This window comes from Gracilinanus agilis, chromosome 1, assembly GCF_016433145.1.
Source record: "Gracilinanus agilis isolate LMUSP501 chromosome 1, AgileGrace, whole genome shotgun sequence".
NCBI classification, from domain to species: domain Eukaryota; kingdom Metazoa; phylum Chordata; class Mammalia; order Didelphimorphia; family Didelphidae; genus Gracilinanus; species Gracilinanus agilis.
Genome location: NC_058130.1, coordinates 737,705,957 through 737,722,329, shown reverse-complemented (window position 1 = coordinate 737,722,329; position 16,373 = coordinate 737,705,957). Strand labels below are relative to the sequence as shown.

The 16,373-nt window shown below is 36.9% G+C and overlaps 1 protein-coding gene across 1 annotated transcript in view; it reads right to left on the bottom strand.

Moving 5' to 3' along the window:
• Positions 1 to 16,373, bottom strand: part of RAB11B (RAB11B, member RAS oncogene family) — a 42,762-nt gene that overhangs the window by 6,009 nt on the left and 20,380 nt on the right. The window contains exons 3-4 of the mRNA XM_044672765.1: positions 12,239 to 12,432; positions 2,423 to 2,503 (exon numbers count right to left, since the gene is read on the bottom strand). Of these exons, the coding sequence (XP_044528700.1) occupies positions 2,423 to 2,503; positions 12,239 to 12,432 (275 nt within the window). The remainder of the gene's footprint in view (positions 1 to 2,422; positions 2,504 to 12,238; positions 12,433 to 16,373) is intronic.

Below are 16,373 nucleotides of genomic sequence, written 5' to 3'. Positions count from 1 at the left end.
ATGTCTATTGTGATTGGTCATGGAGGCTAGGGGAAGGCACTGAAGTGACATATATGTGTAACCCCTTCCAAAGAGGGAGGGGGAGTGAGGCTGCGACTGGTGTGGTGAAGGGGACCTGAGAGAGAGGTTCGCTGGTCCGTGATCGAGACTGTTCCCCATGGTGAGTTTAAAGACTGAATCTTCCTGAACTTCTATTGGGAAACTTCCTTCTATAGACTCTGTGAGTGGAGTTTGCTCCATTCACCTCCTGGCCTCAGGCCCTTTAACCCACAGCTGAGGGTTAAGATCTACCTGGACTAATCAGTGGGATAGATTCTTATCTCCGTACTTCCTCTCTCTTCTCATGTAAATAAACTTCCATAACCCTCAAATTTGACTTGAGATTATACTTAATTGAGGATTGATAATAGTTCAATCCTCTGGAGACCACCTTTTAATATACTGAACCCATAAAACCCATTTTTTCTCCTTTACACGTCTAAATCACAGGATCCCCAATAGTTCCAACTTCTGGTTGCTCTCATGCCCCACCAATATTTAGCTCTCATTTCCCTGTGAGTTTTGCTTTGAGTAATTACTTACTTGCTAAGTTATCCAAACGTACCAGAAAACTGAAAGGTGTTCTATTTGGCCATACCTCTGTCCTAATGGGTTACACTTTACTTCTTACCTTCCCAGGATAGTATATGTCATCAGCCTGAGCCCCTCAGATTCTGAATGTCAAATATAGACAGTAGAATCATACAAAAAATCTCAGTGACTGACAACTGACCTGTCCATAGCTTTTGCAGAAGAGAGTACTTACTATGAACATATCCTATCTCTAACTTCCTAGACCTAAACACATTCATGACATCCAAACCAGGGACAGATAATGGGCTGGTTTAAGTATATATAATGGTTTAATTTCACCAAAAACCAAAATACTATTTTGTTTATATCTTACCACTTTACAGTAACGCCATACCTGAACAGTTACTATGATATCCCATTCAGAGCAGAACTGCTAGGGATCTCATTTGAGTTGATGAGCTGTTTACAAGCATTTAAAACTTCTAGAGGGGGTTTTCTTCAAACAAATTTGTTGGTCCCTACTAGGACCAATCAAACCCAAACATTCTATTGGGGGTTGAGGATCAAGGGAAGATGGAGGAAGTTCCAGACAATTAAACAAGTGTTATTAATCTCTGGATGATCTGGAAATCTGAACTCTTTTGAATATCAAAGGGACTTTTTATAGCTAGAAATTTCTTATACCCATCATTAAAAATTTCTTTCTTTCTTCATTAAAAAACAAACAAACAAACAAAAAAAAAACCTTACCTTCCATCATAGAATCAATACTATATATTAGTTCCAAGGCAGAAGAATGATAAAGGCTAGGCAATGGGGGTGGGGGGGGTGGGTTAAGTGATTTGCCCAGGGTCACATATCTAAGAAGTATCTGAGGCTACATTTGAACCCAGAATTTCCCATCTCTACGCCTGGCTCTCAATCTACTAAGCCAACCAGATGCTCCCATCATTTAAAAAAAAAAAAAAACTTTAGTCAAAAATAAGTTTTAAAGCTTTACTTCTAAAATAAACTTTAAAGCCTGGAAATGAAAAAAGACCTGCTATTTCCCCACATTATCATTGAGTCATTTTAATCATGTCTGACTCTTCATGATCCCATTTGGGATTTTCCTAGCAAAGACAATGGAGTAGTTTGCAACTTCCTTCTCCAGCTCATTTTATAGTTAAGGAAACTGAAGCCAACAGAATCACACAGCTAGTGTCTGAGGTCAGATTTGAACTCAAGAAAATGAACATTCTTGACTCCAGGCCCCATATTCTACCTACTGCCCCACCTTGATGGCCACACTTCTCCATACAGAAACATTCCCCCCCCTCCAAACTATCATGTTTCTTTGAGTTTTTCCTCCCTTCTCCCTTTGGACCTTTCTCTATAGCCTTTTGTTTCATTGGACCATTTCCTTTCTCCACATTGACTATAATGTAGCAATACTGTATATTTTTTCATTACAGAATTTCAAAGAATGTTAAAGCTGGAAGAGATCCTTAAAAACTACCTAGTTCAAAGTCTTATTTTATAAAGAAACAGATCCAAAGATGGAAAGGGATTTATCTTAGGTGATATGTAGATATGAGGAGATAGTCTCCTGACTCTCCAATCCATGGTTCCTTTAACTTGGCAAAGCTGTATTTAGTGACTAACAGTTTATGGTTTTTAATTCTTAGAGAACATTAATGAATACACGCATTACTAGAAAATAAGCATCTTGTAAGCAGAACAGGCTATGTAAGACTGCTCATAATTTCTGCCACCAAAACCACTGACTTGCTTCTTGGATTCCTACTTCAGGCCAGGGTTGAATTACCATGCCCATGCTGTGCTTACCCCAGCCCAAGGCACCACTCACCTGTGAGAATATTCTTAAAGGCTTCTTCCACATTGGTTGAATCCAAGGCTGACGTCTCAATAAAAGATAAATTGTTTTTCTCTGAAACAATGAGAAGGTAATTCTAATCAGTGCCCATCCCAACATCCTTCCTTAACGACCAAAATACTTTAGTGCATTAGTTCAGTTTTATACTGTCCTTTCCTACCAATTCTGCCCTTAATCCTCATCTGTGGTTTGCTCACACTGTCATGGGACCTATGCTCTACATGGGGCCAGAAGAAATCACAATCTGGATCCACTACAAATCTATTATATAATCTCACTTGGGCCCTTGTTGTTGAAAGGAAATGCTTTATATCCTACCAATCAATTTCTTATCCCACTCAAGACTGAGGTTATTCCAAATACTGCCTTATCTAAACCTCTTAGCTAGGAACTCTTGACTCATACTTCCCTGAAAAAACTGAGGCTGCCTGTTGAGAGATCCCTCTTTCTATCTATCTCCTTATTTCATGTCACGCAGTTATCTCCTGTGTCTTTCTTCACCCCTCTCTCATGCCAAGAAGCGAATTTTCTCATTCCCCAAGGAAGACCCCTTTTATATGCACCCTTGACTGCATCCTCTCCTGTTTTCTCCAGTGAATTGCCACTCTATCAACTCCATTTTCTCTGTAAAATTCAATCAAACTCCTAAAGCTAATTAATATAAAAGATTATGGTGAAGGGAAAAGCAAAAAATAACTGTAATTCTGAACATCAAGTGAATCAGTTATGTAGGGGAAATTCTTTGCATTAAACATTTCTGGTAAAAGTAAAAATAATAACATTCATATATAAATATAAATAATATTCAATCTCCATCTATTTATTGATTTGTGGCCTGATGTCCACAAACATGCCTATATTTTCTCCACCTTTAAAAACCTCATTTCTTCCTAATGCCAGCTTCTGCCCTATATTTCTCTTAATTTTCTTCACTAAACTCCTTCAGAAAGTCTTCTACACTAGTTGCTTCTACTCTCATTTACTTCTAAATCTTCTGCAGTCTGGTTTCTATTCATCATTTAGTTGAAATTGCTCTTTCCAAAGTTACCAATAGCCATTTAATTGCCAAAACTTATTCTAATTCTTTTCTCAATTTGCACCCTTCTTTACCTAGCCACAGCATATGGCACTATTGATTATCCTTTCTTCTCTGGACATTTTCATGACTTTGTGCTTTCCTGGATCTTCTATCTGACGATCTCTTTTCATTCTCTTGTGCTGATCAACCAGAACATTCCCACTAACCATGTGTAGCCACCAAAGCTCTGTTTTGAGCTTTCTTATCATCTCTCTCTATATTATCTTGCTTGATGATCTTATCAACTCCATAGGGTTCAAATATATCCTTTACTCAGATAATTCCTATATCTACTTGCCCAGCCACCACCATTCTCCTAAACTCCAGTTCTGCATTATCAACTGCCTCTTGAACATCTCAAATTAAACATCTCATAGGCATCTCAAATTCAACATGCTAAAAAACAGAACTCATTATCTTTTCCCCAAAACCCTCCCTTTCCCTATGTTTTCTAATATATTTTATTTCCCTAATTACATGTAATAACAATTTCCTATGTATTTTCCAAAATTATAAGATCCAAATTATGTCCTTCCTTCTCCTCCCCCCTCTTGGAGATGGTAAACAATTTGATCTGGATTATACATGCATTACAAGGCAAAACATGCTTCCATTTTGGTCAATTTGTAAGAGAATACTCATATGGAACTAAAATTCCAAAATAAAACTGTAAATAAACAAAGATAGTATACTTTGATCTGCCTCTGATTTCAACAGTTCCTTCTCTGGAGGTGAATGGCATTCTTTGTCTTAAGTTCTTCAAAATTGTCCCAGATCATTGAATCACTGAGAGTAGTTAAATCTTTCACAGTTGATCATTGTGCAATATTGCTGTTACTATGCAGAACTAAGCAGAACTTCTGGTTCTGCTTATTTCACCTCTGCATCAGTTTCTTCATTTATTATAGCACAATACTATTCTATCATCAACACATACCACAATTTGTTCAGACATTCCCCAACTGATGGACATCCCAAAAGTTTCCAATTCTTTGCCACCACAAAAAATTGCTATAAATACTTTTGGACAGGTAGATCCTTTCCCCCTTTTTATAATCCCTTTGGTATACAGACCCAGTAATAGTATTACAAGATCAAAGGGTATGCAGTTTTTATAGCCTTTTGGGGCATAGTTTCAAATTGCCCTCCAGAATGGTTGAATCAGTTTACAGTTCCACTAACAATGCATTAGTATCATAATTTTGCGACAACTCTTTCCAAGATTTATCATTTTCTTTTACTATTATATTAGCCAATCTGATACATGTAAAATGGTACCTCAAAGTTGTTTTTAATTTGCATTTCTCTAATCGAGTCTTTTAGAAATTTTTACATGATTATTGATAGCTTTGATTTCCTCATCTGAAAACCACTTGTTCAGATCTTTTGACCATTTGTCATTTGGGGAATGACTTGTATTCTTATAAATTTAACCTTGTTCTCAATAAATCTGAGAAATCAGACCTTTAAGCTTACTATAAACTTTTTTCCCAATTTGTTTCTTCCCTTCTAATCTTGATTATATTGATTTTACATCTCATAATGCTACCTCTTACTTGGTCATAAATTTTCCCTTCTCTTATGCCAGATAAACTATTCCATGTTTCCCTAATTTACTTATGGTATCACAACATCTAAATTATATGCCCACTTTGACTGTATCTTCGTATAGGGAGTGAGATGTTTATACCTAGTTTCTGCCATACTATTTTCCAGTTTTCCCAACAGTGTTTGTTAAATAGTGAGTTCTTATCTCAAAAGTTGGGATTTTGGGGTTTTTCAAACACAAGGTTACAAAGGTCACTTATCTCTGTATATTGTGTAGCTAATCTATTCCACTGAATAGTCAGTACCAGACTGACCTGAGGATTACTAGTTTATAATATAGTTTGAGATATGGTACTGCGAGGCCACCTTCCTTCACTTTTTTTCATTAATTCCCTCTGTATTCTTGATGTCTTATTCTTCCAGATGAATTTATTTTTCCAATTGTTTAGATGTGACTTTGTGTGAAAAGCGTTTTGTAACTGTGTTCATACAATTCCTATGTTTGTCTTGGAAAGTAGATTGCCAGGTATTTTATATTGTATATTATGTTATTTATGATACATATATATTATATATGTTATTTTATTTTATTTATTTTTTAAACCCTTAACATATGTGTATTGGATCATAGGTGGAAGAGTGGTAAGGGTGGGCAATGGGGGTCAAGTGACTTGCCCAGGGTCACACAGCTGGGAAGTGTCTGAGGCCTGATTTGAACCTAGGACCTTCCATCTCTAGGCCTGACTCTCAATCCACTGAGCTACCCAGCTGCCCCCTGTCTAGAGTTATTTTAAATGGAATTTCTCCTTTCTCTTGCTGCTGAACTTTGTTGGTACTATTTAGAAAAGGTGACAATTTATATGGGTTTATTTTTTATCCTGCAACTTTGCTAAGTCATGGTTTTTTAGTTGATCCTCTAGGATTCTCTTAAGTATACCATCATTTCATCTTTTTTTTTTTTTTTAAAAGACCCTCACCTTACATCTTAGAATCAATACTGTGTATTGGTTCCAAGGCAGAAGAGCAGTAAGGGCTAGGCAATGGGGGTTAATGACTTGCCCAGTGTCACATAGCTAGGAAGTGTCTGAGGCCAGATTTGAATCCAGGACCCTCTCTCAATCCACTGAGCCACCCAGCTGCCCCTCATCATATCATCTTCAAAGAGTGATAATTTAGTTTCCTCACTGCCTACTTCAATTTCTTTTTCTTTTCTTAATGGTAAGGCTAGTATTTCTAATATAGTTTTTATATACATATGATATAAATAATACTGGTGATAATGGCCATCCTTGCTTCGTACCTGCCTGATCTTCTTGGGAAGGCTTCTAACTTACCCCCATTGCATATGATACTTGTTGACGGTTTGGGGTGGATATTATTTATCATTTTAAGGAATGGCCCATTTATTCCTATGCTTCCTAGTGTTGTTTTTTTTCAAACCCTTTCCTTCTGTCTTGGAGTCAATACTATGTATTGGCTCCAAGGCAGAAGAGTGGTAAGGGTAGGCAATGGGGGTCAAGGGACTTGCCCAGGGTCACACAGTTGGGAAGTGTCTGAGGCCTGATTTGAACCTACGACCTCCCATCTCTAGGCCTGGCTCTCAATCCACTGAGCTACCCAGCTGCCCCTGTCCTAGTGTTTTTAAAAGGAAATGGTGTTATATTTTGTTTTTCTGTATCTACTGAGTTAATCATGTGATTTGTTAGTTTAGTTATTGATATGGTCAATTATGCCGATAGTTTTCCTAATATTAAATTAGACTTGCATTCCTGGTATAAATCCCACCTCATCATTGTGAATGATCCTTGTGTTGTATTTCTGTAGTCTTCTTACTAGTATTTTATTTAAAATTTTTACATCTATACTCATTAATGAAACTGGTCTATTATTTTCTTTCTCTGTTTTTGTTCTTCCTGGCTAAGTTAATAGTATCATATTTGTGTCATAAAAAGAATTTAGTAGGATTCCTCCTCTATTTTCCCAAATAGTTTATATAGTATTGGGATTGTTCTTTAAATGTTTGATAGAATTCACCTGTGAATCCATCTGGCCCTGAGGATTTTTCTTAGGGACTGCATTAATGGCTTATTCAATTTCTTTTTCTGAGATGGTATTATTTAAGTATTCTCTTTCCTCTTTTGTTAATTTGGGCAATTTATATTTTTATAAATATTCATTTATTTCACTTAGATTGTCAGGTTTATTTGCATATAATTGGGCAAAATAACTCCTAATGATTGCTTTAATTTTCTCTTCACTGGTGGTGAATTCACTCTTTTCATTTTTGATACTGGTTATTAGATTTTATTTTCTTTTTTAAATCAAATTAACTAATGCTCTATTTTATTTGTTTTTTCATAAAACCAAACTCCTACTCTTATTAATTCAATGGTTCTCTTACTTTCAATTTCATTAATTTCTCCTCTGACTTTTAGGATTTCCAATTTAGTCTTTAATTGGGGATTTTTAATATGTTCTTTTTCTAGTTTTTTAAATTGCATGCCCATTTCATTGGTCTGCCTTTTCTCTATTTTATTAATATATGTATTCAGATAGAAATTTCCCCCTAAACATTGCTTTGTCTGTATCCCATAAATTGCAATATGTTGTATCCTCACTGTCATTCTCTTTAATTAAATTGTTTCTCTAATTTATTCTTTGACCCACTCCTTGTTTAGAATTAGATCATTTAGTTTCTAATTAATTTTTTGTCTTTCTTGACCTTTATTAAAATTTTTATTGATTTATGATCTGAAAAGGATGCATTTATTATTTCTGCTTCTCTGTATTTGGTTGTGAAGTTTTATGCCGTAATACACGGTCAATTTTTGTGTATGTACCATGTACTGCTGAAAAGAAAGTATATTCCTTTCTTTTCTCATTCAATTTTCTCCATTTTCTTTTTACTTTTCTATTACTTTTAACTTTTCTAAAATTTCATTTACTTCCTTCACTTCTTCCTTGTTTATTTTATCTGATTTACCTAGAAGATCTGAAAGGGAGAAATTGAAGTCCCCTACTTAGCATAGTTTTACTATTTCCTACTGAAGCTCATTAAGTTTCTCCTCTAAAGGAGGCTATTCCTTTTGGTGCACATACGGTTAGTATTAATACTACTTTATTGTCTATGGTATCCTTTAGCAAGATTTAATTTCCTTCCTAATTTCTTTTAATTAGGTCTATTTTTGTTTTAGCTTTGTCTGAGACCATGATTGCTACTCCTGCTTTTTGTACCTCAGTTGAAGCCCAATAGATGCTGCTCCATACCTTTTACTCTGTGTGTATGTATCTCCCTGCCTCAAATGTGTTTCTTGTAAACAACATATTGTAGATTCTGGTTTTTGATCCACTCAGCTATCTGCTTCCTTTTTATGAGTGAGTTTATCCCATTCACACTGACCTTTATGATTATCAACTGTGTATTCCCCTCCATCTTATTTTCACTTTTTATTCCTACTTTTTTTCTCCTTTCATTCTGTCCCTCCTCACAAGTGTTTTGTGTTTAACCACTATTCCATACCCTTCTCTTCCTTGTCTTACTCCCTCCTACTCCTATACAGGGTAAAGTAGGATTCTATACCCAAATGAACATGGTTGTTATTTCCTCTTTGAGCCAATTATAATGTGAGTAAGCATTGCCCATCTCCACCCTCATCCTTCCCTCCACTGTAAGAGTTTTCCATATCTCTTTAAGTGAGATAATATACCTCTTTCCACCTCTCCCTTCCCTTTTCTCTCAATGCAATCCTCTTTTTCACCCCTTGATTTTTTTGTATTTCATCCTAGTAGGTTTATTCCTACACCCTCTATGTGTATTTCTTCTTACTACCAAAATATCAATAAAAATTTTAAGAATTACAAATATCATCTTTATATGTAGGAATATAAACAGTTTGATCTTACTGAATCCCTTAAATTTTTTCTTTTGTATTATCTTTTTATGTTTCTCTTGAGCCTTGTATTTGGATATCAAATTTTCTATTTAAGTCTGGTCTTTTTATCAAGAATGCTTGGAAATCTTCTATTTTATTAAATGACCATTTTCTCACTCCTGAAAGAACATAATTGGTTTTTCTGGATAAATGATTCTGGGCTGTAAACCTAGTTCTTGCAGTATTTTCTCCTTGGGCTAAAGGCACACGAATTTAACTATAATAGTCCTGGGAATTGTCATCTGGGCATTTATTGTAGGAAGCAGTTGGTGGATTCTTTGAATTTCTACTTTACCTTCTTGTTCAAGAATATGAGGGCAATTTTCTTTGATAATTTCTTGTAATATGATTTCTACACTATTTTTTTTATCATGGTTTTCAGGTTATTCAATTAATTCTTCAATTGTCTTTCCTGGACCTATTTTCCAGGTTAGTTTTTTTTTTTTAATCAGATATTTCTTGTTTTCTTGTTTTTTTTTTTTTATTCTTTTGATTTTTTCTTGATGTCTCATGAAGTCATTAACTTTAGGTGCCCAATTCTAATTTTTAAAGAATTATTTTTTTCCATGAGCTTTTGAACTTCCTTTTCCATTTGGCCCATTTTTATTTTCTTTAATTTTTTTTTTTAAACCCCTGTACTTCGGTGTATTGTCTCATAGGTGGAAGGTTGGTAAGGGTGGGCAGTGGGGGTCAAGTGACTTGCCCAGGGTCACACAGCTGGGAAGTGGCTAAGGCCGGGTTTGAACCTAGGACCTCCTGTCTCTAGGCCTGACTCTCACTCCACTGAGCTACCCAGCTGCCCCTCCCCATTTTTATTTTTTAGCTGTTATTTTCTTCTTCCATTGTTTTCATTTCTCTTCCACATTTTTCCTCTTCCTCTCTTGATTTTTTATTTTTATTTTTTTAATCAATTACATATAATAATAAATTTCTACATAAGTTTCCTGAAGTTATATGATCCCAACTGTCTTTCCTCTCCCAGAGCTGGCAAGCAATTCAATCTGGGTTATATATATATTATAACACAAAACATAGGTCTCTTGATTTTTGAAATCCTTTTTGAGCTCTTCCATAACCTGAGACCAATTCATATTTTTCCTTGAAGTTTTATGTGTAGCTACTTTGCTTTCACTGTCCCTTTCTGAATCTGTGCCTTACCCTTCTTTTTCTCCATAAAAATTTTCTAATGGTAAAATTTTTCTTACATTTGCTCCTTTTCCCAGCCTTTTTCTTGACTTTTACTTTTATTATAAAGGTGGGCTCTGTTCTCAGGGTAGAGGGGCATTCTCTTAAACTTCAGTTTTTCTTTTGTTCTATTTCTGGGTTTTTGCAAGTTTTAGTTCTTCCAGGCCTATGGGCTAGGGGCTCTGAAAGACACCTCCCATTGCTTATTCAGTCATCTGAGCACTGTAAGCTACCCTGTGCCAAGGCTCATGGTCCAACCTCTCAGGTTAGGGCAGAAGTTTTGTGCCTCACTCTGGGCTTGTTCAGGTCAGGAACACAGTGAACTGCTTGGATTTCCTGATCCTGAGACTTGTACCCTTTCCCTGAGCTCACACCAGTTAAGTGTCTTGCCAAATGCTTTTGACCTGGGGTTTGGGGACTCACTGAAGGCTTGGAACTTTTAAGGGGTATGTTATAGGGTTGTATTGCTATTGGTTTAGGCTTAAGGTCTCAAGGTTGGCTTGGACCCAAATTTAGAACCTGGAACAGTATATTGGGGGTTGGTGGGGTGTTTTGCAATGAAATATGCATAAATATATATATATATATATATACTATGATATGAGGCATATCAAAATACAACCTATAAATATCATCCAGAGCCCTACTATATAATAACAATATGTGGGAAACAGGAATCTAAGAAATGTACACTGAAGCAAAGTGGTTTTCAGTTTGAAATTCTTTGCTTGATAAAGAAACCTACTACTGCCCCTTTAATTGGGACTCACTCTTTTAAATATCCCAATTGTGATTCAATCTTCATGTCCTTGTCCTTGTCTTCCTGCTCCTCTCTCTTCCCCAATGGCCAGGTAAAAATTAGGAGAGGATATATCTCTCCATGGAAAAGCTTTGACCTATAACCATCACCCAATTCAAACTCAACAACAGCAAGATTATGATAGTACTAAGACCATACATATGAGAAAACTTGCACTCAAGGCCAAAGTCTAACAGTACGAACTTGAAATTTAGGATAAGTGAGCTAGAAGATATTAAAGAACCTGCTCTGAAAGCTGAATACACTTCCAGCAAAGCCACTATCTAAAATATAACCACCCATTCAAGAAAAGACAAAGTCAATGGGAAAACAGTTTTTAATCCTAGCTATATGACTGGACAAGTCACTTAACCCCAACTGCCTAGCCATTACCACTTTTCTGCCTTGGAACCAATATTTGGTAACAATTCTAAGACAGAAGGTAAGAGATAAAAAGAGTCTATTGAAGAAGCTTCTGGTTTTGCCTTCATTCTCTCTATTAATTAAAATAACTCTTCTGGATGAAGGGAAAACTTTTTTTAAAGCATGAAGCACCTTTACAAATAGACCAATTTTACCATCTTTAACATTTTGGAGAAGTAGAAGAGAAAGGTTTACTGAAACACAATAGGACATAGTGTAGAGAGCACCAAACCTGGGATCAGAAGGCCTAATTTTGATACCAGCCTCAGATCCCTAACAGCTCTGTGACTGAAGGCAAGTCGCAATCCCCATAAGCATTGGTTTCCTTATATATAAAATGGGAATATATAATTGTACTAGTTACTCTCACAGGGAAGTGAGGAATATTTTGTAAATCTTAAAATAGTTTAGACTTATTATTATATATGTACAAACTCAGAACTTAGAAGAAGTGAGTTAGAAGATATTAAAGGCCCTGCTCTAGAAACTGAAGACATTTCCAGCAAAGTCACTATCTAAAATACAACCAGCCATTCAAGAGAAGACAAAGTTAACAGGAAAACAGGATTTAATATATATTAGAATTATTATTTTTCTCTGCTAGAGTAAATATATTCCATGATGGCATGGACTGAGTTAAGTTTAATCTTTCTATCTCAGATACCTAGTACAGGATCTCACATACCAGCAAGAGATTAAGGAATTGTTTGTTGAATTGAATTGAAGGCACTGAGCTCAATCTCAGGGTAGGGCAGAGAAAGCTCCCAGATTCAAATTTCCCTACCTTCAAGAGTGCCCCTAGATCTCTGATCAAGGCCACCCACCTGCAAATGCCCGAGCCTCATCAGTGGGTACAGCCCGGAGGTGACGCAGGTCACTTTTGTTCCCCACCAACATGATCACGATGTTGTTGTCAGCATGGTCACGGAGTTCTTTTAGCCAACGTTCCACATTCTCATATGTCAGGTGCTTGGCAATGTCATAGACCAATAAGGCTCCCACAGCCCCTCGGTAGTACCTGGGAAAAAAATGAGCAAGATAAAAATCCAGCTTTGTTGCCACACTGCCTATCCCTGGCTAGTTTTTGCTTCAAGTATGTTGTAGCACCATGTATTCTTTACAAACCAGAGATTAAAACAAAACCTAGAAATAGAGTCAAGAACTAGTACTCTCACCTTAACAAGGGCTGCCTTAAGTCATTGATCCCAGAGCTTCAAATATGACCCTTTTAAGTACAGTATTCCTCATGCTTCCTGGCCTCACTCAAGACTCCTTTTGACAAATACGCCATGCTCTAATCCTATTTTCTCCCACACCTTTGTTCCTTCAGGGAAATTTACTCATACAGGCATTAAGAGAATCATAGAAACTGAGTATGTCCTGACTTCAGAGATGATCTAGTCAAACAGATACCTGAAAAGAAATTTCCTCTATGAAACTGCAGTCCTGACCTGGGGAATCAGAAGCACACCAGGTTCTATTTTTGGTTATGCTCCACCTTGCTGTCTGATCTCCCTCTCTAAGTCTCAGTTTTCTCCTCTGTGAAAAGACTATCAATGAAGAAGAATGCACTCATTCTCTGCCCTCAACAGTGGTCTCTACTTCCTCTGCCTTCACTTCTAAGCCTGCTGTAATCTAGCTTCCAACTACCCTACCAATGGATGTACTAACTAAACTACTAAATCTTTTTTACTAAAACTATTAAACTTACTACTAAATCCAATAAGCTTTTCTCAGGTCTCAGGCTTTGTGACATCTACGGCATTTGACACTGTTAACCACTCTCTCCTCTGAGGAAAATTTTCCTCAGTTTTCCTCAGGGTTTTTTGAGATACTGGGCTTTCCTGAGTCTCCTACCAGATCAACCTTCCTGTCTCAATTTCCTGTGATTATCATCCATGTCCTAGTCCTCAGTGTGTGATCATACCTCAGGACCAAACCTAGGATCTCTTCTCATCTCTTTGATATTCTATGCATCCAATCTGTTTCCATTGGTTAAATGATCCTCTTTATGCAGATGACTGTGAAATTCATGCATCCAATCCACATCTTGCCTTTGAGCTGTGATCATGCCTCACTACAAACCTGCCTTCCAGACATTTCTATCTGGATGCCCAAAAGATCTCAAACACAACAGGTTCAAAACAGAACTTGTAACCTTCTCCTAAGACCTAGCCCAATTCCTAATTTCTCCATTTTGGTTGGGTGCACCAACACCCTTCCTTCCATACTTTTGCACAGGCTATCCTCGAGTTGAAGTATTCTCTTCTTGCTTATCTTGTAGAATCTCTAATTTCTTTCAAAGTACAATTCAGGTGCCACGTCCTACTAGGGGTCTTTTCTGATCTTCCTAGTTTAATGTTCTTTCCTTTATCTACTGAAATTATACTTACTCTGCATACATTTTATATATATTCTGTTATATTTTTATCCCTTTCCCTCAAATCTCACTTTATGGTCAGACACAAGCTCAAATCTAAAGGAAATCATAAATGGTAGCCAATGAGGGAATTATTCCACATCCCCCGCCCTCATCCACCAAACCTCCCATGTCTCCTAACACAGTAGCTGATCTATAGCCAGGTAAAAGAATGGATCCCTTTCAAACTGGAGAATTGGTCTTGAGATAGGAACATGACTGAAGTTCAAGCTGCAATGGGAATCTATACCTTTTTTTCTGTCTTATTTTATTTTTTTCGCCTTGAAAATTTTTATTTAATTAATTGATTTAGAATATTTTTCCATGGTTACACAATTCATGCTCCCCTACCCCCCAGCCAAAGAGAAATTGCACTAGGTTTTAAATGTGTCATTGATCAAGACCTATTTCCATATTATTAATATTTGCATTAGGATGATTACTTAGAGTCTACATCCCCAATCATGTCCTCATTGACCCATGTGATCAAGCAACTGTTTTTCTTCTGTGTTTCTACTTCTACAGTTCCTTCTCTGGATGTGGATAGCATTCTTTCTCATAAGCCCCTCAGAATTGTCCTGAATTCTTTCATTGCTGCTAGTAGAGAAGGCCATTACATTTGATTGTACCACAGTGTATCAGTCTCTGTGTATAAGGTTCTTCTGGTTCTGCTCCTTTCACACTGCATCAATTCCTAGAGGTCGTTCCAATTCACATGGAATTCCTCCAGTTCATTATTCCTTTCAGCGCAATAGTGGAATCTATACTTCTAACAGTAATGCAACATTGTAATATGGAAAGATTGACTTAGGGGGTCTCAAAATCTTATTCCTAGTCCTAGTTCCACACTTTATTAGCCATAAGAACTTTGACAAGTCAAGCACCTTTTCTAAGCCTCATGTCCATAGCTATAAATTAGAGAAAATATTATCTGCTGTATCTATGCCATTAGTGTCATCAGAATCAAATGAAAGCAAAGCAGCTAAGTGACACAGTGGATACAGTGCATGGCAAATTTTAGTCAGAAGGACATAGGTTCAAATCTGGCCCCAGACACTACCTAGCCATATGACCCTGGGCAAGCCACTTACTCCCATTTGTCTAGCCCTTGCCCTTCTGTCCTAAAAGTTGTTACTTAGGGTTTTTAAAAAAAGCATCAAATGAAAAGTCACTGTAACTCTTAAAGAACTCTGTGGCAATCATAATAATATTAATATTATTAAATGATATACCCCTGAATAACAGCTGCAGCAAATCTCCACTTGTCAAACTGGGGACAGATTACCTACAACTGGTCTGCCTATATTCTGAAAAGGCAAGAATTTCAAGGACATCAGGTCAGAGTCTCACTCTTAGAGAAGCAAAAGTATTAAGGATATAGGGATCTCACTAGGCCTTCATAGAGGATGGTGATATTAAAAGATGGAGTTTAGATTTTTATTCAAAGTGATCTGCATCTACTCATACTCATTTAATAATCAATCACTGATAAAGATAGTAGCTAGGTTTATTTATAGCTTAAAGGAAAAGGAACAAGTTTCTATCTTTAAAAGGCTGTAATGTTTGGGATGGCTCAAAGATACCTACAAGGCCAGCAAGAGAAAGAAAAGTAAAATGGCAACTAGCTTTGCTGTGAGAAAAATTTCATTGAACAAGTATGCCAAGATGTTACACATATACACAAATTATTTTCTACAAAGATAATTCTTCTGGGTGTATGAGTGAATTTTAGGACTTAATAATCCTTCCAATTCTTTTTTTTTTTAAACCCTTAACTTCTGTGTATTGACTTATAGGTGGAAGATTGGTAAGGGTAGGCAATGGGGGTCAAGTGACTTGCCTAGGGTCACACAGCTGGGAAGTGTCTGAGGCCGGATATGAACCTAGGACCTCCTGTCTCTAGGCCTGGCTCTCAATCCACTGAGCTACCCAGCTGCCCATCTTTTTTTTTTTTTTTTTTTTTTTTTTTAACATTTTTAAACCCTTAACTTCTGTGTATTGGCTCCTAGGCAGAAGAGTGGTAAGGGTAGGCAATGGGGGTCAAGTGACTTGCCCAGGGTCACACAGCTGGGGAGTACCTGAGGCCAGATTTGAACCCAGGACCTCTTGTCTCTAGGCCTGGCTCTCAATCCACTGAGCTACCCAGCTGCCCCAATCCTTCCAATTTTTGGAGCAAACTGAGAACCTGTTATCTCTGCTCCTCCTCTGTATTCTTCCAACAGTCTGTAATACTCATCTGGTGCTTAGACCTTATAATGTCCTTACTTCCTCTTCTGACTGATAAAGATACCTTGTGGCTAAATGATGTTTTAAGACCTCATATTTCTAAACACACTATACTTCATCTGACCCATCACAACCATGAAGATGCCTACAGCAGTTCCTTGAGGCCAGTGACCCCAGATTCTCAAAGGAAATGTCTGTGAAAAGCAAGCCCTGGAAAGTCCAACCAAGCTGGGAAAAACTTTATAGTTCTAGTGGCTAGCAGCCTCAACAAAGTCAATTCAACAAGCATATACTAAGTGGAATAGGGAGAAGAG